Source organism: Cyprinodon tularosa, unplaced genomic scaffold, assembly GCF_016077235.1.
Source record: "Cyprinodon tularosa strain WSP-4 unplaced genomic scaffold, ASM1607723v1 ctg4, whole genome shotgun sequence".
Lineage (NCBI taxonomy): Eukaryota > Metazoa > Chordata > Actinopteri > Cyprinodontiformes > Cyprinodontidae > Cyprinodon > Cyprinodon tularosa.
Window position 1 is genome coordinate 677,274 of NW_024039118.1, and position 24,744 is coordinate 702,017.

Here is a 24,744-nt window from a genome sequence, read left to right on the forward strand (position 1 = left end):
TCTGTTATCACTTCAATCTAATTCTCACTCTCACCTACAGGGCTCTAAATGACAAGGCTCCTGTCTACTTATGTCATTTAACAGCTAAACAAACACAAGGCCAAAACCTAGGAGGACAGGACATTTCAGTCTGTGGCTTCTAAGCTGGGAGATAGCAAACCTCTGCAACTTCTTGAAATTAGAATAAAAAAAATCTATTGAAACTTTTTTTGTTCCATAAGGCTTTTAGATCACAATTCTTTTTGTGTTTAATCTTATTATGATTTCTATATAATTTTTTTTATATGTTTCATCAATGTGCATGTCCCCCTACAACTTTAAATGCACTACCTCCCATTGCTAACACAAGCAACAAAAATAAAAGCAACACTTTTGGTTTTGCTCCCATTTTTCATGAGATGAATGACAGCATGTACCAATCCTGCCAATATCCAGCAACTTCCCACAGCCATTGAAGAGGAGTGGACCATCATTCCAAAGATCACAATTAACAACCTGATCAGCTTTATGTGAAGATGTGTTGCATTGCACGAGGCAAATAGTGATCACACCAGATACTGACTGGTTTTCTGAGTCCCCAACCCCCCCGCCCCCCATAAAAAACTGCACCTTTCACAGGGGCCTTTTATTGTTGTCAGTCTGATAAAAAGACACACCTTTGCACTAATCATCATGTCTGATCAGCATCTTGATATAGCACACCTGTGAGGTGGGATGGATTATCTCAGCAAAGGAGAAGTGCTCACTATCACAGATTTAGGCTGGTTTGTCAACAATATTTGAGGGAAATTTTTGTGGAAAAAGTTTTAGATCTTTGAATTCATTACACAGAAAATGGGAGCAAAACCAAAATGGTTGTGTGTATCTTAATAAATATACCAGAGGAGGTGGAACATATTTGTCATCATTTTGCAGCCTCCAACAAAGTCCTGCTATAGTTCTATCTGGGTATTTGATGACTACTCATCTTGGCAGAATTATAAACCTTAGTTAAACTGGCTGGATTCCTGGGTTAGACCTCAGCTAATCCTAAAAAGATTAGAAAATTTTTTTTTTTAACTAAGGTTTTTTCCTTGATGACATTTTTGGAACAAAGGTTGAACTAAATTTGAAATTTGATTTTATTTTTATTTACTTTTAACTACTGGTTTTAAATTCTGTTTTAGTTTTAATATTTAGTAGTTGTTAGCTAGTTTAGTGTAGTTTTTATTTATTTATGCTTAGTTTCAGTTTTACTCTTTAGACAAAGAAAAAAAAAAAGAATAAAATCTCAGGTAAGGACAGACCGCTGCAGCAACCCGTGTGGCCTGACATCTGTTCGCATGATGTGGTACAGCGAAAAACAGCAATAACAATACCTGGAAACTAGACTTCCTATTAATACATTACGATAAAGAGACAAAAACTAAGCACATTCGCTCTTAAAGTTCATTTGGTTTTAATTGATTCTGTAAACTTATTACAGGTTCAGGTGGATTTCATATTTTTCAAGGTCTAGTTTTTATAACCATTTTATTTAACAAAAATGTTTTTTTTTATTCTAGTTTTCTTTATTTCATGAGTTTTACGCATAGATATGAACTTTGTTTAAAAACAATCTAACTGGTTGCAATAGGTTGATCTTTTGCATGTCATATCGTAAAACAAAGTTGGATGTTAAAAGTTCAAAATGAAGAGGAATATAGATTTTGTTTAGACCTATAATAAAAGATAGAAGATATTTGTTTTCATAAAACACAGTAAATGTCTTATATCATCAAACCAAACCATTCTTATTTGCCAGCCTTTTGCTGACTAAAAGGAGGACAACACTAGTTGGAGCATACCCTTGTGTAATGCCTGTGCCTGTTTAGAAACACTAATAAAGAGCCTGGGAACATGGTGAGCAATGAAAGCAGACAAGATAGAAGCATCTGTCAGTGTCTGTTGGATGTCTGGGTTCAGGGCCGGAGCCCCAGAGCTAAAGTGATGTCCCTATCTTCAAACTTCATGTCTATGTTGATGTTAACTAAACTAAAGCACGTGAACTTCCCCCTGCTTCTTCTTAAAACATCAGCATGTCATGTCTAATGTCTTACAAACAATGAAAAAGTTGTCTTAAAGGCATGCATAACAGCCAGCACAGTGTTTATTTTTGAAGCTAATGGATTTTAATGTATGTTATAAATATTTGAATTATGTCTGGCTGTAAATATTTCATGTGTGATTTTTTTTTTCTTCCATCTTTAAACATTAGCCCGGGCCTGATGCACTGTTTCACATTTTATCGGCTGTTTGATGTTGATGTGATGAAAGTTTTAAAGCTGCGTGTCGGTGCTGCGTCACCTAAACAGTACAGGTTATCTGCAAAGCACATTAAAAACACATGGGGAGTGAAAATTACTGATGCCAAACAGCACTTTACACATGCTTCTGTTGCAAACTCTAAAACCGTCTTTATGGTCTGTAAAGAAAATAACTTTTCTATTTAATTCTTGCAGTTTTTGAAGCCATGTGGCCCAATTTTTCTGACCTGACAGGAAAATGTGGCTTATTTAGCTTCTTGATGCAAAACGTTAGTGAAGCAGAAAAACAGGACGAATGAAACACAGATTTTATCATTGCCTCATGAATATATAATGCCCCGTTTACAGCTAAACTGTACTCACAGAAGCAGTAAAATATGGGAATCTTATTAACAGATAGTTGCCGTCAAGCTCTTTCATGTTCAGGCAGTGGAAACAGCGATGTCCTTAGTAATTATTAAATGCTTTAAGTGCTTCTGGTAATACTTGTGTATGTATTTTGCATAAGTAACACCAGGCTGTCAGTGGGTGGGAACGCAGAGCAGGGTGGGTGAGTAAAGCCATGTGGGTCAATTATGTGTTTAATATCTTAATGATGTCTTCTTTCACGATGGATTAAAGAGGCGAAGGCACCTGACAGCTCACTGATGCTGCTCTGCTACATCTACCTTCATTTGACAGAATCAGGACAGAAAAAGAAGAAGAAATAAAATCTGAATTTCTCCTGTTAATTTTTCTGTCTTACCTGCATATGGCGGACTGGCTGTATGCAGGGCCCTCCGCCGCGCTGAGCGCCTGGCCCACCTGGGTTTGCGTCAAGCCCAGGGACAGCCGGCGGATCTTGAATGCTTTGGCAAACTCGCGGATCTCCTCCAGGTTGACCCCGTCCACCTCACTGGGGGCAGTCTGTGGGTCTGCAACACAAACACACGCGTCTCATTTTATTAGCCCTTTGCTCCTCCTTCGCTTAGCTTATTTTTCAAAAGTGAATGAGGTGAACGGGCAGCCATGTGAGACCATGATGGGCTCTAAACAACCTTAAGAAATAGTCCTGTTCTGGGTCAGAACTTGTTATTTCTCTTTGTTGTAAACCTCACATGTCTGAGAGATGTTTTGAAAAATGAATTTATGTAAGGTGTGAATATGGGCTTTCATAGCACAGCCTTTTAAGTGTAAATCTTCTATTTTACAGTATAGCTGAGTATAGAGAAAAAAAACAGGGCTTCTTTTATTAGAAAGAATGTGCACAGCTATAGACATCTGTATGAATACATGTCTAGTCTAAAGGTAACACTAAGATGAACATTAAAGAAAAAGAAAAGATGTTATTACTTCAGGATGACCTTTAGTTAAGAAAGGTCAAAGCAGCTCAAACAAATGCTAGTTTTTACCAAAAAAGAAAAAAAAATACAGCAATGAAAGAAAAGCAGGGCTGTAAACTTTCGTTGAAGGGTTTTTAAATAATTTCCCCGCTAATAAAAAGTGATCCAACATTGTACATCAATGTCAGGTGCCCTGGCATCCTGCTTACCAAAGCAAAGTTTGTGCTTCTGAATAATTCATCCTGGTCATTATCAATGAATTATTAAAGGACTCCTCCAAGCGTATTTAAGCAAAAATCTATGAGGCTGCCATCTCGTTGTGCCTCATAAGTGACGTGCAGCATATGCGATGCAGCTCCAGACGTGTGAACGCCGCAAGGATGAGGGGACTGCAGACTCGGAGCACTCACTGCTTCTTTGGGTTCCATCATCTCCACTGTGATGAGCATTTCTTCATCATTCCCAGAGGAGGCTATTTACTTAGTAGATTGAAAGACTAATGGAAGCCGTTCTATACCGGTCCAGCCTCTGGATCCCCGTTATTTGGCAGATATTAGGTCACGGCTCAAACACGACTTAAAATTTGAACCCGGCTCATTTATACTGCATTGATGAATCTTTCATTAAGGCTTCAATAAATAGTGCATGAAAGGTTTAGAAGTTAATGTTACAAAAAAAACAAAAAACAGGACAGAGGCTAGGAGAAAGAGTAGATGGGGCGAAATTAAATGCATATTATATTAAATCTTGAGTGAAAATACTTTGGTAATTATGTACTTACAAAAACATAAAACAAAAAAAAAACATTTCTTTTAAATGAGCAAATATAAAAGGAGACTTCTCCAACCAAATCCCAGCTATTGCTTAAAAAATGTAGTATACTGCTTATTGCATTTACAGTGTTTTAAAAGATAAACGTTTTAATATTTTGTTGCTGTAAACTAAGTATTGCAAACACACATTATATTAACATACTGCTTAAGGTGTAAGAGTAATGGATGGTTATCTGATGTTTAATGGCTGGTGGGATGTGGGATAAATAAACCCTCTGACAAAGATTCAGGAATACAAATTTAAGATTAGTATTGCGATAGTTTTTATTTATTTTTTCATTGACAAAATAATACTCAGGCCAAGCCTGAAAAAAACCCCAAAACAATAAATAAACAGTGCATGCATTGTTAGAGCTCACTTTTATATTGTTAAATGGATATTCAGCATTTTTGAGACAAAGCCTAACTAGAGCCAAGCTGAAATGCTTCGGTTTCAGCTTTAGTCCACACAGAAAAGTTAAATCTGCAGGAAAGCACAGTTATATATGGGTATCAAAATTATTTTTTTGTTGTTTTTTTAAAGCAGGAGCAACTAGAAGTTTTTCCGGACTAAGAAAGGATAAAAATAAAAGTGTTGGTGTCTTGTTTATGATCTAATCTTTCCTCACCTGATTGTTAGCAAACATGCTCTGCTTTTCACTTCATTTCTGGAATGTTTGTTGGAAGCAAACATGATGACATTTCATTTTCTCTAACACCGACAGCAAGAGGATTTTACGTGCACATGTTTGCTGTAAATGATATTGAGAAGAAGTGATGCGGCTCATACTCAGCATAAAGCGTTAATCCTATTTACTGCAAAGTCTGGACCAGAATGGTTTATAAGATGTTTTTCAGGGTACCGGTAAACATAAGCTAAACACAATGTCCACAACAAGTTGATCAATGGCGACTTGGTTTGTTTTTTATTAAATTCAGGGAAACTATGGCAGCCTTTGAAATGAGTTTACATGGAGTTTAGGAGAATCGACTCTGACAAATAACATTTATCTGAATAAAACTGAGTTTTTAAAGGCAGGGGCTGCCTGCTGACAGGCTGAGCCACAGTGATTTATAAGGCCCTGCCAAAGGCCAACGCACTCGGAGAATGAAACTTATGTTCATCATACATAACAAACGCCACTTTGGGTAGTTTAATAAACCACAGAAATGACAGTCAACAGGAAAAAATAAAGCAATCAGTCAAAGGCTGTCCACAAAGAGAGCCTGCAAAGTTAGATTACCTCCAAAGATCTCAAAGGTTGACCAGGATTATCATTATTATCATTGTTAGAATGTTTTGTTTTAAATATATATATTTTAGATTAAGGTCACTATCTCTCTTTAACAAAAATGAGTTTTATTATTATTTTCCGTACTTAAAAATGCTTAGTAAATATGTTCACAAAATTTTTCAGTATTAAGCTTTTATCTTATGGTCATAGGTGTTCTTTTTTTTATTTGAAAATATTTTTTTATAGTTGTAAATCTGAAGTCCTGTCAATGTACATTATTATTGTGATAGCAATTTTAAATCACGATTCAGAGGTATAAAAATTATATAACTATGATGTTGAAATTTAAAGTCAGAGATAGTTTTTTTTTTTTTTTCAAAAAGTAGTAAAGCAAGTGAAGCACATAAAAAAACACCAAAAAAACAAAACAAAAAACACCTTACTAAAATTCAAACCAGAAAGTATGACCATCTTAAAGGAAGCGCTATAGTCATTGCTGCCATCTATTGTTCATTTAGGAGAGTGGGACATTTTAACTTGCCTAAAAGTTAGATTCTCCTAGTATTAGTGCGCTCATAAACATAGAAAACCTCTTGTCTGACCCTATACTCACTTTGCAGTACTGTGGTTTATGGTTGGGACATATGGCTTCATCAGAGCAGAGTGGCATAGCTCTTATTCTCTGCTTTTCAGATTTTCCATTTGTAATGGTGATGTGAGTCTATCTAAAGCCCCAGTAACACCTTGACGATTTAGACCAGCGTATGCCTTAAGTACGAAAAATATGGCAAAAACGCTGGCATACGTTGAATTACGTTTTGTAAAAGTTATGAGCACGCTGAAACACGCTGATATAAAACTCTGTAATTGATAAAAAAATCAAGGATGATAAATCATTCTCATATCAAAAATTGGTTGACCACATTTTTTTAAACCATATCAGATTTTCTAATTTTTAATGAAAGAATTTCTATTTTTGCTTACTGTCTATGAATCCAGTTAAAAAGATCAATAGAGTAATAATAGGATTCTGTTTGTGCAGCTAAAGCCTGATTTCTTGTTCCTTGGACACATAGCTATGACAGACAGCCAGACATAGCTGACATTCACTACTGAAAGAGAAACATGCAACAGATCGCAGCCTATGAGGATATAGAGCTATCCGTATTCCAACACAGAAACTATCATCAGCAAGATATTGAAAATGACATTGATCCTAATAATAATTTCTATAATGTCATCAATGATAGTTGTCACTATTACAGCGATGATCAGTTCAACAATAAGATTAAAACGGAACAAAAGCTGTCAATAATTCACTTTAACAGCAGAAGCCTTTATGCAAATTTTGACAACATCAAACAATACATCCAACAACTTTCACAGACCTTCAATGTTATTGCCTTATCAGAAACTTGGTTAAATAGTGATAAGGGCATAGACTTTGAAATCAATGGTTATGAAATGGTTTGTAAGAACAGGGAAAACAAAAATGGAGGGGGAGTAGCTTTATATGTTGATAAGAAGTTTAATTATAAGTTGATCGAAACAATGTCAACTGTCATGGACAACATGTTTGAATGTGTGACTATAGAAATATTAGTGGAAAAAAAGAAAAATATCTTGGTGAGTTGCATTTATAGAGCCCCTGGATCAAACATAGAAGTACTCAACAACTGGATAGAAGAAAAATTTATAACAATTAATCAAAAAATAATATTTTTTTGTGGGGATTTCAACATTGACCTTCTTAATCCAAATAAACATAGAATGACTGAAGAATTTATTAACACCATGCTCAGCCTAAGTCTGTATCCTAAAATCACCAGACCCAGTCGCATAACATCGCATTGTGCTACCTTAATTGATAATATTTTCACAAATGTGCTGGAAAATAATTTAACTAGTGGAATATTAATGAATGATATTACTGATCACTTACCAGTGTTCATAGTCTACGACTTCAAGGGCATAACAGACGATCAAAAAATAGAGATGTATTACAGACGGGTTACGTCTGAAGAGACATTAAAAGCTCTAGAAGCTGAGTTGTTGGCCTACGATTGGAGATTAATATATAGAATGAATGACGTGAATTCAGCATATGAAGAATTTTTAAAAACATTTAAAATACTATATAACAAGCATTGCCCAATCAAACAATATAAAAGGAAAAGTAATCAAAAAAATGAACAGTGGATCACAAAAGGAATACAAAAGGCATGTAAAAAGAAAAACAAACTTTATAGAGAATTTTTAAAATATAGAACGTTAGAATTAGAAAACAAATATAAGAAATATAAAAATAAGTTAACTAATATTATAAAAACATGTAAAAAGGACCATTATCATAAATTACTGGAGAGTAATAAAAACAACATTAAGGAAACATGGAACATTTTAAATAGAGTTATTAGGAAATCTTCTAACAATAATAACTATCCACACTATTTTATAGAGAATGAACGGAATATTACTGATTTGAAAAGTGTCGTCAATAAATTCAATAGTTATTTTGTTAACATAGGACCTCAATTAGCAGGAAAAATAACGACTATAACAACTGCAACTCAGCAATATCAAATTGAGAATAATTCCAGCTCCTTCTATCTCAACCCTGTATTAGAAGAAGAAATCATAGACATTGTGAATAAATGTAAAAATAAAACATCCACTGACTGTGAAGATCTGGACATGAAAACTATTAAAATAGTAATCAAAGGAATCGCTAAACCATTAACTTATATCTGCAATCTATCATTTCAAACGGGATCATTTCCCAACAAAATGAAAATAGCTAAGGTCAAACCAATGTATAAAACTGGCAATAAGCACTACTTCACTAACTACAGGCCTGTCTCTCTTCTCCCACAATTTTCTAAAATCCTGGAAAAACTCTTTAAGAAAAGAGTCGAACAATTTATAGAAAAACATTCGTTACTTAACAGCAATCAATATGGATTCAGAGCAAACCGGTCAACATCGCTGGCCTTAATTGACTTAATAGAAGAAATAACCAATGCAACAGATAGTAAGAAAATGGCAATAGCGATATTTATAGATCTAAAGAAAGCCTTTGATACAATAAATCATGAAATTCTACTTAAAAAATTAGAACGCTATGGAATTAGGGGAGTAGTTTTGGACTGGATGAGGAGTTATTTAAAGAGCCGGAAACAATTTGTGAAACTGGGAGATGTGGAATCTGACTGGCAGGAGACTGTCTGTGGAGTACCACAAGGATCAGTATTAGGACCAGTCTTATTTAATCTCTATATAAATGATATCAGTAAAGTGTCCAATGTATTAAAATTTATCTTATTCGCTGATGACACAAATATTCTAGTCTCTGGCGACAATTTAGAACATCTCCTCTCAACAGTCACAGAGATTAGTAAGTTAAAGATATGGTTTGACAATAATAAATTATCATTAAATTTGGACAAGACAAAAATCTTGGTTTTTGGGAACTGTTACAAAAATACTGAAATCCAAGTTCAAATAGAGGACGTAACTTTAGAAAGGGTATCTGCTAATAAGTTTCTCGGCGTAATAATAGATGACAAAATCTGTTGGAAACCTCATATTAAACATTTACAGGGTAAACTTAGTAGAAGCATATCTATATTGGCTAGAGCTAGACATGTATTGAATGCTGAATCACTTCATATCCTATATAATTCTCTGATTTTACCATATCTATCATATTGCTGTGAAGTGTGGGGAGTTAATTACAAGAGCTCTTTACATCCGGTAACCATCCTACAGAAACGAGCCATTAGAATAATCCATAATGTTGGTTATTATGAGCATACAAACCCACTCTTCAAAAAATCCAGAATTCTCCAATTTGACGAGCTTGTAGAATTTAAAATGGCTCAATTTATGTTCAAAGTATCTAAAAAGTTGTTACCTGAGCACATACAGAGCATGTTCTCTGAAAGAGAAGTGGGGTATAATTTAAGGGGTTACTCAAACTTAAAGATGCGCAAGTTGCGAACAACAAGAAAAAGCTTCTGTATTTCAATTAAAGGTGTAAAGTTATGGAACAACTTAAATGAAGATTTAAAACAAAGCAATAGTTTAATACAATTCAATAGAAAATATAAGGTCATTTTCAATAGAGATAGACATATGAGTGAGAGAAAGCAAAAATGTGTGTATTACAGATAACAACTTGGTGTAAGGGTTTGAAAAGACAAACCAGCATAAAAAGGGAATTGTGTTAGGTAAATATTAGTAACTGCTGACTGCCACTTTGACTTTCACTTGACTTTGATTTTTTTCTTTTTTGTTTTTGTTTTTGTTTTATAACAGTAGGACTGTAAGTTTTTATGTGTTTAGGGGGTAGGAGTTAATAAGTTTTCACTTCTTCCTACCCCATTTTTGAGCATGATATGTCAATGGAAACAAATATCTGTATTTTTCTTTTCTTTTTTATGCACTGCTTGTTACTGTGCACTATTTTATTTTTTTATATTTGTATCATGTTCAAAATAAATCTCATTTCATTTCATTTCATAGCTCATCATTGGTATTCAGCAACTGATAAAAAGACAACAAACTACATTATTGCACAGACTGACATGGTGAAGCTGTGTTTTAATTTAGGTGATTGCTTACAAAACAAACACACATTATGATCTGTGTATTCAAAAAGAACCCAGACAAAAGTAGATAACATCGGAGATGGTGGCTGACTAATCATTGCTGCAGCTTGCATATTTTTCTGGTTCAACAAATGTTAAACATTTTATTTTTAAACATGTTATTTAGTCCAATTGTCCTGCTTTGGGGACAAGTCATATAATGCGGACAGACTGAATAATGAAATAAATGTTAAAATATGTTAATAGATGGCCAGCAGACACTGGAGGGTTTTACTTCTTAAGTTGCTCAAGGAAGAACAGTAACTGTTAGGCCATCTCCCAAACAGAGGCTCAATCCAAATAACGTCAGTTGTGGAGATCACTTGAGGTTATTTAGCATAGGGACCTCCAGAGGTTACTGCCTGCTGTTTAGGAGCTAAACAGTTACCGACAAACCCTTGCTTGACAGGATGTATAGGAGCAGCCCACCTTATGAAATTGAACACAAAAAAAAATAAATAATAATTTCATGTGTACTCCGTGTGACACATGGAAACGTACAGTACACCCCTTTATAAGTTTCTGGGTTTTACAACGGAGAGTTTGCTATTTGCTACATTTGAGTAACTGGAGTTTTTTTGAAGTTCTTTTTCAGGAGGCTGTAGTCCTGGTGACTAGCGTCACCCATGCATGTTTCTGTTGTGTAATGATGTTTAGAATGCTGAGGGCTGTCCATATTAAACACAGCAGTACAGCGCGTCTTTCGCTCCCACAATAGTAGTGAGGAGTGAGGAGCTAAAATTCACATCAGTCTATGTGTAAAGAGCAGTTTAAGTAATGAGAAGGGCTGACTGCCAGCAAATGGAGGTGATCCAGGGTGGGGGCTAGGAGGTTCTCTTGAAGACTACATCATCTCTATTGTCATGAGGGGTTTATACCTTATAAGGTTCTGATCTTATTAGTTGACCAAATGATCAACCTCCTGTCTGTATCCTGCATCAGATCAATAACTGTGGTGCCATCTGCAAACTTCAGGAGCTTCGCACACCGGGTTAGCTGTAGGGGGCCCTGGGCTGTAAGAAGATGCTCCCCAGTCTTATGTCCGATGTACCGCTGCTGGTCAGTAGAAGATACCTTGTTTGATGGTGTTAAAGCCGAGCTGAAGTCCAGAAACAGGACTGTGGTAGATGCTGTGGGTGCACACACATGTCCTCACAAAAACCATAAAAGAAATGGCAGTTCTAGAAAACTCGCTCGGGATGAAGCTTTAAAAACACTCTAATCTGTGCAGAAAAAGCAGGGCTGTAGCATCGGCTTTGAATGCACTGTCCACTTCCTGACAGTTCACATTCTGACACATTTATTAGAAGGGTTTATTTTGATTCTCTCTTGCTGAAATCTTCCAGAGTGTAAATATAATAGAGCGCCACTGTGCCTCCAACCAAGATCTCAGTAAAGTTGGGGTCAATAAAAATGCCTAAAGAGGACTGTTAGATGTTAGTAGTTTCCCTTTAATTAAGGGTTGGCTGCTACCTGTGGTGCCATCTTTGACAAAGGCTACATATTTCATAGACATCCATGCATATTTAGGGGTTTTTAAGTGCTAGACTAACCATAGAAATGAATATTTATAAAGTGTAAAGAAAAGCATAGTCAGATATTTTCTTTTCTAAATAAAAAAGAGAAAAGTTTGAAGTATATTCAATCCCCTTATATTTTGTTAGCTCAAAGTATGATTGATAATCGTCCTAATCTCAGATATAAAGCCTTAAATGGCCAAGCTCCATCTTATATCAGAGATCTGATTGTTCCTTATGTTCCTAAGAGAGCACTTCGCTGTCAATCTGCAGGTTCACTAGTGGTTCCTAGAATTTCTAAAAGTAGAATTGGAGGCAGATCTTTTAGTTATCAGGCTCCTCTCCTCTGGAACCAACAACCAGTTTTAATCCGTGAGGCAGACACCCTGTCTACTTTTAAGGGTAGGCTTATAACTTTCCTTTTTGATAAAGCTTGTACCGTATTTTCACGACCATAAGGCGCACCGGACTAAAAGGCGCACTCTCAGTTATGTGTCCCATTTCTGTATTTAACACACACATAAGGCGCACCGGACTATAGGGCGCGTTTTTTATATACAGGTACATGTCCTCTACTACCTTTAAATACCTCTACTGCGTATTTAAAAATACAGCGGGGGCAAAACTGAGTATGACTGTGCTTTATTCATGTATTTATTACAAAGTATTAATCAAACCTGGCAGCTGGCCATGAGACAGACACATAGCAGATGACACAGCGCTGTGATCACTCCTAAATTAACTTAAAATCCTGAAACCTGCCGACGGAATATGTTCGCTTTTATTACCGGTATCCTGGTGCCTGCAGTTTAAATTATTTAGATGAAAAACACCTGCCAGCAGCCGCGGTGAGGCTGCTGTTGAAGGGATTTACTGTCGGTGCACCGCTGGTATGTGGGGGTCTGAGCGCCTCCGACAGAAATAGATAATCTGGATGAACTGACTGCAATTATTAAGTTTTCAGGTGGACTTTCTCACTTAAAAACATATTAAAACTACTTTATTCCCACTGATCACAGCAAATATAGCTGCAAGATTTAGATTATTTAGATGAAAAAACACCTGCCAGCCACCGCGCTGAAGAGGAGGAGACCCGCCCAGAGGCAGCTGTTGAATTAAGTTTTCAGGGAGAGAAATACAGCGGGAGCAAAACTGAGTATGATTGTGCTTTATTCATGTATTTATTACAAAGTATTAATCAAACCCATCAAAGTCATCATCCTCTGTTTCTGAATTAAACAGCTGCGCTAAATCAGACATGCCAGTTTCCCCTTCTTCGCTGTCAGTCACTTTCCGTGCAGCGCAGCTCCTCAGAAATAATGCCGGCTTTTGCAAAACCTTGAACAACAGAGCCAGCAGACACATTAGTCCAAGCATCTACAATCCATCCGCAAACTGTGGCGTAATCTGCCCGGCGCTGCCTTCCACTTATCCTGAAACTGTGGTCTCCGTCTGTCATCCATCGCTCCCACGCCGCTCGCAGCCATACTTTGAACCCCCGGGATAACGGCGAGCACAGCGTTCATTTGATTCACCTTTTTTTCACATCGGCTGTGAGATGGGCACGCAGCAATGGTGATGCGTGGAAAAAACCACCTAGTCTTCTCAGATACACCTGCCTCAGCCACGCATCCACCCAGCCCTTTTCATTTAATATCATATGTCATCAGAGCGCTGTGTCTTCTTCAATTTTTCCATCTCGAGCAGCAGCAGCGCGTTGGCGGCGCTTCAGATGCTTAAACGCTCCCGACGTGCTGCACCAAAACGCGCTGCAGGACCTTTTGCTGCACCTATACGCGCGTCAACCATTGACTTTGCATGTAAACTCGCTGCTTCTGCTGCACCTGCTGGGTCCGGTTCACACCGATGTCGAGCGGTTGAACAGCGAGCACAGCGTTAATTTGTTTCCCCATGTTTTTCTCATCAGCTGTGAGATGGGCACGCATGGAGTTACATATTAACAGCGATGGTGAGGGGTGGAAAAAAAAAACACCTGGTCTCCTTACATTCAGCCACTCTTTCATCATCTCCTCAATGAGGTGGTCTCAAAAGTCGCAGTTACAACACACATAGGGCGCACCGCATCATAGGGCGCACCGCACATTTTGAGGGAAAAAAAAGACGTTTAAGTGCGCCTTATAGTCGTGAAAATACGGTAGTTAGAGTGGCTCAGGTTATCCTGAGCTATCTCTATAGTTATGCTGCTGTAGGCTTAGACGGCTGCAGGACACAGAGACCCCTTTTTCATCATATCTCTATTCTCCCACTCTGCAGAATCTGTTAGTTCAATCTCTAACGTTATGCTCTCTCTGCTTTTTCTCATAGTAGCTTTACCTCGTCTGTTCTTGTTTGGCTTTGTTTATAGATGTTGGAGATCTGACTGTTTTTCAGTGTAGTCCTGTTTCTCTGACTGTGACTGGCTGGATGTGCTCTCTTTGTCCTCTGGCATTGGAGCTGGCTCGGTGCTCGTCGGCCTGGCTGTGTGTTTCCTGGACAGGGCTGCCTTTTACAGTTGCCTTTTGTATCTGTTTCTGCCTCCTTGAACCCCAGTCAGCCTCAGCAGATGGCCGCTCACACTGAGCCTGGTTCTGCTGGAGGTTTCTTCCTGTTAAAAGGGAGTTTTCCCTCTCCACTGTCGCTACAAGCATGCTTAGTGTGAGGGATTGCCTTCGAGCCGATTAGTTGATGCAATCAACTGGTTTTCCTTAGATAGAAAACTTTGAATCAATTTGACTGGATGATCTGGTGAACTGTAAAGTGCCTTGAGATGATGTGTTGTGAATTGGCGCTATATAAATAAACTGAACTGAATTGAAGATTGCACCTCATAGTCTTGAGAGGTAACATTATTAGTCAAACCTGAACCCATTATGAAACATGATGGAGGCAGTATTATGCTGAAGGGATGGCCTAATCAAAGTCTGGAATCAAGCCTAGTCCAGGAAGAATTAGTGCTAAGAATTGGAAGTTAAAGTTCACAGATGCTCTCAGTCCAATCTGACTAATAACAAGTTTGAATTAATAGAGCAAAGTCTGATTTTAGAAAAGATTGACTCTAAGGTGCTCAATAATGCACATCATGCACATTCTGTTGCTTTGTCACATTAAAACTCTAAAATATATTTGAAGATTAAGGCTGTAATATTACAAAACCAGAAAAAGATTTCAGGACTATAAATACCTCTATAAGGAACATTTAGTTAAAAGTACATATTCTGAGCTGATGTTGCATTGTAGGTTCAGTATACATATCCTTGTACTTTTCCGAGTTGCTTCAGACACTTACTGCTGACCAGCTGGCCCACGCTGAGAGCCGAGGAAGATGAGGAGGTAGAGGAGGAGGAGGAGGCCTGGTGTAGAGGACTCTGTCTGTGGGGCATGTGGAGCAGGTTGGCTTGAGATGATGCAGGGCCTGACTGACCCTGCTGAGCCTGAGGCAGCTGGACACACAGACACAACAGGGCATTCATATGATGTACCAACAGCTTGAGGTCCAAAAGAAAACATTAGTCCTGCTGAACATCATCATGAGAGAAATAATTTGCAATAATAATGTCATTATGCTGACTGGAACACACTGTAGAATTGAATCAACCCAATCAACAGATGCTAAATTAGCCAGTTAGATGCTGAACATAATGAGAGACTCACTGTACTTCATCATGATCATTATGAAAATAATTCCACTGGGTTATTGCAGTGAGTACAAGTATTTCTCTCTGTGTGAGCTTTGTAATAACTTCTCTTTGAAAAAAAAAAGGTTTGGTAGAAGAATAAAGAAAAGACGATTTTGACATTAGCCTTGTTTTTTTATCATTAGGGATGGGGAGATGCCTTTAGTGAGAGCCTGAATGTAGGTAAAAAACGTCTGTACGCAGCAGTCCCCGTATCAAACATAATTCATGATATGCCAACTATGTGCACAGACGGCAAAAACTGATGTATTTTCATGTTTTATGCACATTTGGGTTTGCTTTTAAAAGATCAATACAGTATGTCTTTACTTTAAAAGCAACAAAAGCTGTCTAAACCACAAACTGGGCTGGTTTCTCTTCTCCTCTTTTGCCATTAATTATTTTCTCTGTGGCATGTGTTTGTTTGGATGGTGGTGGTGGAGGGGTGTCAACAGCAATGCACACACTGTCAGGACTGTTGACAGGCTCGGAGAATTATCTAGCTTCACTGGAAATATTCCAGACTGTAGGCTCTGACAACCGTAAATTATGCCCGTGGAACAATGCGTACAAGCTGGCTTTGAGGTGCATACACGAGCATAAACATTATTACAAATGCATTAATTCATTCAAGAGTATGATCTGCTGTTTTGGGTGCCACAATTAGGTGTCCATCTTCAGAAAGAGTTCATCCATTCTGCACTACAGAGGCCTTCAATGTGAACCTTTACCCTGTAATTCTGCTCTGACATCTTCATTTTCAAGTCAATAACATTTTCAGAGTGCATGAATTGGCAGACGTGCATCTTATGCACCATATAGATTGGAAAGTTGGGAGGACAAGGTCTTCAAGACGGCAAGGGCTTTATGTAGCATAAGATTTGTTCAGGTCAAAGAGGGCAAAACATGGGGCTGTAGAGCATTTATGAGGGACAACAATGAAACAAAAAAAAGATATGGAGGGGGGTAAAAGTGAAAAAATTACATTTGTTTGGTAGCTTGATATTTCAGAAGTCTCTGCATTGGTTTATGAGTTTCAGAGGGACTTCACAAATATTTTACTGACAAATCTGCACCAACACAAGTGTAAAAAATGCAGCATTTTATGGGTGAAAGTATGCAAATAAGTGCATACAGGGTTTAGGTAGGAGAATATTTTCCAACAAAATGTTATAACATCTTGAATATATACAGATAATCACATTAAAGCACAGAAAGTATACTATCGGAAATAAATGTGATTGATGAACACAAACCGGCTAATTCTGATCATCTCTCCAACAACGGTCTTCAGAATTAATCAAAATTGTACGCAAACTTTGACTTTAAGGGATGATTTTCTGATGTACCTAAAGGGATCCACAAAATGGAAAGCAGGTAGATCGCGCAAAGTTTTATTTTACTGACATAAACTCTATTTGGGTTCCCAGCCCCTTTATATTAACAAACTCCATGTGCTACTTGCAGTCTTAGAGTGGCCTTTAAAGAACTTTATACAACTACCTCCATAAAGTTGAAGGTAAAAATTACGAGTATTATGAAATCAATAATAAAAGTAATGGTGAATAATAATTAATTTAGGACAAAAGGAACATTTAGGTACATTTGGAAAAGCTCAGTTTGTCTGCTCATCCCCTAAAGCCCCCTTTGACAGAGAAGGAGTGATGTTCAGATTTCTAACTTTTCTTTATGTAGCACATACAATTATAAATAAAAAATGCTCACACTCAAAAGACAATAAGAAAATCAAAAAGGTTTAAGAAAGAAAAGAAACCCTGAGAGCCTTATAGAGTCCCCATTAATAATATCATTAGCTTGTTTTCCAACAATGAGATTAAGGTCTAAACAGCTGGATTTACCTCCATCAACTCTTTACAACACACCCCTGACTAAAATGTTGCAAACCAAGGTAAGGCCCCAACAATTTCTCACAAGATAACTGTGCTTTGTGTGGAACCTATAAAAAGAAAATTGAAAGGGAAAAAAAAATCTCTTTGCCATAAGTTAGTTCAGGTGAGCCCCTGGTGTCCTTTTATAGGCTCTGTGATCTTTGTTCTCTGATGGTTAATAAAACTGTGTTTATTCTTTTATATATAGTCATACCAAGATATTTACGTTTAGTTTTGGGGTTTTATTAATTATAGAAGAACCTCCTGCTGCATAAATCTGTGCTTTCCTGCTTACATAATTTTCCCCACTAATATCATTAAATAATTTATCTTCTGATAGTTCATACATGTTGACCTGCACATAGAATATCTCTCCATTGTCTGTCTTTTTTACCAATGCCTCCAATGTGTCCATCATGACAGCAGAAATATTGCGTTTCTGACTTTCAAAGGTGCTTAAAATAGACACAGGAACTGAGCCCAAAATGAAATGTTTGATAAATCCCTTATTAGATAGTAAGCACTCACATTTGGATATAATAATACTCATAAGACTTAATCCTTTATGCAGGACGAATGCAAAAATAATCAAAGAGGGCTGCAATGGAGTGTTCTAGGTTAAACTATATTGATTTATCAAAGTGGCCTAGCCAAAGTCAAAACTTGAATCTGTTGCAAAACTTGAACGGTAATCATCACAGTTTGCTCTTCATCAAGTCAGACTCACATTGAGTTATTTTCGAAAATGTCAGGATTTCAGGCCACACCTTTCAGCGTCATTAAGTTGTTATCGCATAAGCTGGTCTATTAGAAACATACAACTCTGGTTTTAATGTGCTGGGAATATGAAAAAGCATAATATTTTTGTTAAGGTTGCTGTGTTTTTAAAATCAGGGCATCATCATGAAAGAAACAAAACAAAACAAAACTCCACTAGGTGTTGCTCATCCTACAATTCTGGAACCAGCCCTTAATCATTTCTTGGAGTTTAGAACTGTAACCATCCGCTCTACAGTAAAGCCAGCTTCACGTGTATGTTAGCGTGTTCTTAGAGGAGCGTATATGTTACCTGCTGTCCGGGCTTGATTGGTGACAGCGTGATTCCCTGGGTGTTGATGACAGGCAGGATCTGATTGCCGATCACCGTGGCGATGATCTGGCCTTGAGCGTTGGTCAGAAGCTGAGGCGTAATTGGCTGTACCTGCAGTGCTGGGTTGCCACCCCCTGATTGGCTGGAGGGCCCTGCAGAGTTGGGCATCAGTGGGATTGTTCCAATTATCTACAAAGGGGGCAGAGCGGAGACTAAATCAGCTGGGTGGTTTTAAAAAAGCAGAAAGAGCAGAGAGGGTAAACGCCACTGGAGGTATCAATGAAAATGACATTTCCTTATGGAAGAGAGGATTTTAAACATTTAGAGCAATTAATGCTGCTAATCAGAGTAAGACGCTTTAGAGTGGTGGGATTGAGAGACAGAAGGATGCAGAAGTGTCCACTGATCGTCTGTCACTGATGTGGCTTTACAGGCTGGAGCAAGTGAAGCCAAAGCAGACTGCTGGGAGCGCACTGCAAAGGTCAGCGCTGAATACCTGTGTGTGTGATGGTGCACACCACTGACTGTATTATCCATCTCCAGGCCTAGATCAGCAAAGATGTGTGTGTGTGTGTGAATGTGTGCTGAAGTGTCTTTGCCTGTTTCTGGAGTGAGGCTGCAGAGAAACAGGCAAAGTGAAAAGAATGAGGGAAAAAAAGAAACAATAAGAGAGAGAGAGAAGAAGAGGGAGACAGGACCCTGTGCCTCTAATCCAACTCTCAGGGTCCAAGGGGTACTTCACCCCCCTCCAACCATTGCTCTCCTCTCCTCTCTCCAGTGGCTGTAATCAGGAAGGGCAGATCAAAGGGGGTGGCAGAGTGTCACTGCCACGTTTTAGCTCTCAGAGCTGCCAGAGTGTAGCCGGGAGTACCGCTTTAGGGGGGACTTAGCGCCTCTTCACTATGATGAAGGTTAATGTCATCTGGGGACTGGTTCTGGGCAGCGGCCATCACCCTGGCCCCCCTGCTGGCAGCGCTCCTCCAACTCGCCTCATTACACTAGAGAGCAGCTCCACATGGATGAGGCACCATCGTTTTAAATTCTGTTGTTTGGAAACAAGGAAAAAGCTGCCTGGGCTAGAATTGCAAAGTCTTGGGCTCGATCTCTTGATGTTTGCCTTTCAGTGAAAGGCTCTGTGCAACAGCCTAACAGCCCAAAGCAGCACGCTGCATATGGCTCACCTCCTCCTCTTCCCTCTCCAGTCTCTTTGACATAATAGGGAGGGATCTGTAAGAGAAAGGTGGTCCAATGATGTATAATTCATCCCTGCTATGCCTCATTTGCTTACGTTGCTTCGCATTAGGGAACAGATAATTTATCTCTCTCTCTTGGTCTTTCAGCCGGGGTTTTACAAACTCCCTGTAATGCTCTCCTGCCACTTAGCATATTTTATTGCCCTTCCTGACGCCTGTGTCTCTGGAGTCCCACTGATCCTACTTTGCATGCCACCGTGGCAAAGAACTTGTTCCGCTCAATTATTCATCATCATTGGTCTAAGTGGTTGTTCTATAAGCATAATAAAGGAGCAGGAAAATGACTCATCCCACCATACCAGGTCCCTTACTTGTATCTACACAGATGTTTTACAGTGGCATCACACTGCTCCATTTAGGGCGAATATTAAATAGTGACCTGTCAAAGTGTTGATTTTTAGGAGGAAAAATGACACACACGTTGTTTCTGTGACTTTCCGAAAGACACATTTAACACTTAACAGTTGAATAACATTTTATACCGGAAAATAACTTAAAACAAATCTTATTTCCTGGCTTATATTTGTTTTAATTTTAAGATGATTAAACAAATATACAAGCCAAATCTATTCAAAAACTTGATTAAGCTAAGACCCTCCTACAGCATAACTATTTCCAGCTATATTTGTGGCTGTTTCTTGTTTCTTGTGTAGCTTTTAGAGTTTGAGTTTAAAAGGCATAGCTACGGTGGCCAAGAGGTAAAAACGTGCAGCAAATACATTACTGCCCAGCAAATACAAAAAGTGATGCAAGTAACAAACACCAGAATTTGACCATGGTACCTATATAGCGCTTTTTCCAGTCAGAAGACTTGACCAAAGCACTTTACACTACATTCAGTAATTCCTAAACACACTCACACACTGATGATGGCGAGCTACATTGTAGCCACAGCTGCCCTGGGGCTCGCTGACAGAAGCGAGGCCGCCATACACTGGCGCCACCGGGCCCTCTGACCACCATCAGTAGGCAATGCAGGTAAAGTGTCTTTCTTAAGGACAGAATGACACTGAAAGGCTTGAACTGACAACCCTCCGGTTGCAGGGAAAACTCCTTCATCCGACGCCATCAAACACAAAAATAGACTATCCGACTAACAACACAGGCAAAAAAAAAATGCTGCAATATATATAGGGGGAGTTTTACATCAATTCATTAGGGATTAGAGTCTTAGTAAAGACAGAAAAAGGATGCCCAGAGAGATTGAGTAAATAAAAAAGACTCAAAGGCAAACATACCTTTTCTTTCTACCCTTCATATGTCTGAGCGTCTTGCATCCTGTGTTTACTAAAGACTGGTCCACAAACATTCATATATATTAATAAATATGTATTTATACCTAGGTCAGGGCCCATATGAGTTATTTTGATCTTTAATTAAGGTTTATTTTATTTCTCTGTACAAAGCATATATGTAAAATATTGCAACTTTACCTTAATTAGCTACATTAATATGGACATAACTAATCAGATTGAAGGCCTGGTCAGATCAAAAATGTTTCGTGTAAACATGTCAAACTGAATATATTTATCTGATTTGGTCTGATCGGAAAGAACTTATGTTGTGAAGAGGTGTTTTTTGCTGATATCCATTCCGATTGGCATTCGTGAAGATTCGGATCCTTTGAGTAAATAACCTCCACTGTGCATGTGTGCAAAGTCAGCATGACTTTAACTATCCTTCTATGATTAGAAAGCATCTCTAAAGCTATGTTCAAACACCAGGCAAATGTGAACATTATTCTGATCTTTTTCATCTGAAAAAGATCAGATTTATGCTAAGCTCTTTTGTGGTACTATAAAACAGATGCATATCTGATAGTTTAAAAGTGTTTGCAGTGTGAAAGGTCAGGTCACGTTTGACCTCTCTACAGCAGGAGTGGTCACTACTCTACGAAGGTCTAGGGTTTAAAGATGTGTTCTATTTTTTTTAACCTTCCTTTGTCTTTTTATGACTTGGTCATAATATTTTTGTCCTCCAGTGCTCTACACTTTAGGAAAAACACACAGACAATAGTATCCACTATTACTTCATCTTTATTTAAAAAAAAGCCCTAGTATCTTTAAACAGTGCTCTGCTGAACGACATCTATATTCTCTTTCTGTATTTTCTTTGTGCTTTGTTGTCCCAACCTGTTCAGACAGATAACAGCACATCTGATGGTGTTCAGTTTATTAGTATGAACAAAAATGCGAAAAAAATTAGATCTCAGAAGAAAAAAATCTGAATTGAGCATTAATAGCTGCTTAATGAGCTAACTCCTGAGTAGGTTTTGCTAGATCTGCTTTAAAATCTGTACAGTCTGACAACCAGCAGGATATTGTTTTAACGGAATTTGATAAGAGCAAGGAGTCATTTCCACTTCCAAACACCTGATTGTGGGTTTCTTATGCAGCAATTTCCTTCACACAACTATTTTATAAATAAGCAGCCATTGGGACTTCTCATTCACAGCTTAGTAATCTCCTAACTTATTTCCCATTTTTTTCTGGCTGTTATTTCACTTCCTGTGTTTGCCTCTGCTCCGGTTCATGTGTGAGAGACGTGCTTCTCTCCATCCAGCAGAACTCATTAAGATTATGCTGCTCTTGTTTCCACAGAAATGTCATCTCATCTCTCCAGCCGGGGCAATCTGTGTCTTTAGCTATGGTCGCCAGGCAATATCTCTGCCCATTTTTCCTCCCCCTCAGTTCATGCGGTGAATTGGGACCCAAGAGGGGAATTTTTTTTTGAAAAGTCAACACACAAGTTCTCACTGCAATTCTAAGCTTCATTCTGCTCACAAATTCAGAGAAAATTAAAACAATGAAATAAAGGCAAGATGTTTTCTGATACATATTCTCTTTTTAATAACTTTAGAAGATAAGAAATCCTTTACTTTAAATCTAAAAAAATTGAGAGCTAGGTCTGGGATTTTTATACTTAATGGAACTATTAAAGTCATGTTATATACACCAGTGTTATCGAATCTTTTATAATTTCCCCAAATTTAAGTTTCTAAAACTCTAAATACTGTCCAAAGATGAATGGATTTGTTTCTTGGTTGTTTTTTGATAGTTTTTCAGACTTATAAAACATTTAAATCTCATCATATACCAGTCTGTAGGAACCTTGTTACACACAATTACAGGTGATGTGTGACGAATCTAAAGACTGGTGAGAAAAATAATTCTTTAACTCCCCTGCAGTAGCATTAAAAAGGTCAACAGCAGTTTGTTTAGTAGGTGCACTTCATCCAAGGAGTGGAAGCTTCCTTCAGTTGAGACAGATCACCAGTGACGTGCGGTCAGGGGAGGCAGGTGAGGCAGTGCCTCACCAGCCATCATGGAAAGAAAGAAAATATATAATCATAAAGTAATTTAAATTGTTATATTCATCCGGTGGTTTGTACTAAAAAATATTCATTTTTCATGTAGCTTCACCAATTTCGATTTTTATTTGTTCAAAATCGCTGAATTTTCTTATTTTCCCATTCAAATGCTTGGAAGCGATGCCGGTGAGGCAGCAGCGAGCTCTGCCTCACCTTGGATTGCGCAACCCCTGGCTCTGCGCTGGCTGCAAAGCGGAGAGAGCATGTTGCTGTACGGCGTCAATAAAATGGTTTAAACAAATGTAATATGTGAACTTATTTCTAATAATTTGGCTTATGTATATAATGTACAGAGCTTTTTGTCACCAACTGTGTTTGTGTAACGTGTTTCGTGTAATGAGCGATTATAAACGGCAGAGAACAAGTTCGAGGTGAGGCAGGCAGTTCTCTTGCCTCATGGCAGGGGGTGCTCAAGAGACTGAAAACATAAGGCAGGAACAGGACGGATCAAGGAAGGCTTTCTTCCCTGGCAGTGATCTCCATTGAGACAGAGAGACTTTTAAAACTGAAGGAAGATAAGGAGGACTTCTATTCATTTATAAGTAAAGGTAAGACAGTAATAACATTTATTTTGTTTTGTTTTTTAAGGAAATGTGTGTTTTGTGAGCTACAGTTTGTATGTGTAAGGATGCAGAAGTGAAACATAACCTGTAAACTGCTGTCAATCTATGCATCTATTTGCAAATCTGATTCTGATGACGTCAGTGCCTCACCAGCTATGAACCTCACCGCACGTCACTGCAGATCACCATGTTTTGAAGTAAAGCGTCACCTGCTGTATGACTCAGCGTGTGAGCGTGTTGCTTTTCACATTAGTATCAGCATTATATGCAAAAGGCCTGACTAAAGGTCACAGAGTATAAAGGAGATAGCAGATAGTTTTTCAAAAAGCTATATGCATGGTTAAGGCCTCACCTGGTTTGACTGTATTCAGTTTAGAGAGGAAACAGCCATTAGCATTTGTGCTGCCAGTACAGAAACTGCACTTAACTATCACTAACTGCATTTAAAACCTTAGGAAAAGATAGATTTTACATCGCAGAGAAGATGGGAGATAAAATGTGTGATTTGTATAAGGGGGGGGGAGTATCTTTAGAAGAAGGGTGACTGAATAATTGTGGCTTTTATCCGCAGCCTTAATCACTGTTGTAGAGGCAGAGAGGATAAAAGAGCCTCATTGATTTTCCTTGGAGAATAAAAAAAAACGATCGAGCCAATATAATTAAGGTTTAAAAACTGAACTCCAAAGACCCATCAGACTTGACACTTTTCAAGGTTCTCCAAGCTCTTGCTTATGAAAAGGCCTTTTGACAGCACTGTAGAGGAAATTAAGTGAACAAAGCCTGCACACCATGGTTTAAATTCAAGGAAAAGTAATTGTTTACATGCGGAGTGCAGGGACAAGAGAGACGGTCCCCTGAACTGTAATCAAACTGCACCTTGAATGAGTAACAAAAAAAAAAAAATCCACTAAAGAAGGCACATTCCTTAATTTACCATATGCGAGTGGTGTATAATACCCAACGTTCAGGGGAGGGATGGGAGAGACCTTCTCATTGGGGAGTGTATATTTCAGAGTCCTTCGTCTGAATAATGCAGTGGAATAATGAGGTGGGGAGCAAAGGCTGTACCCCAGGGCTTTGACCAT

The 24,744-nt window shown here is 38.2% G+C and overlaps 1 protein-coding gene across 3 annotated transcripts in view; it reads right to left on the minus strand.

Moving 5' to 3' along the window:
* The window catches only part of pou6f2 (POU class 6 homeobox 2), a 118,202-nt gene that overhangs the window by 4,309 nt on the left and 89,149 nt on the right, over positions 1-24,744 (minus strand). For all 3 annotated transcript variants that reach the window (XM_038297900.1, XM_038297898.1, XM_038297899.1), the window contains 3 exons: positions 18,453-18,662; positions 15,107-15,260; positions 3,031-3,199 (listed from right to left, as the gene is read on the minus strand). In XM_038297900.1, coding sequence (XP_038153828.1) covers positions 3,031-3,199; positions 15,107-15,260; positions 18,453-18,662 — 533 coding nt within the window. The remainder of the gene's footprint in view (positions 1-3,030; positions 3,200-15,106; positions 15,261-18,452; positions 18,663-24,744) is intronic.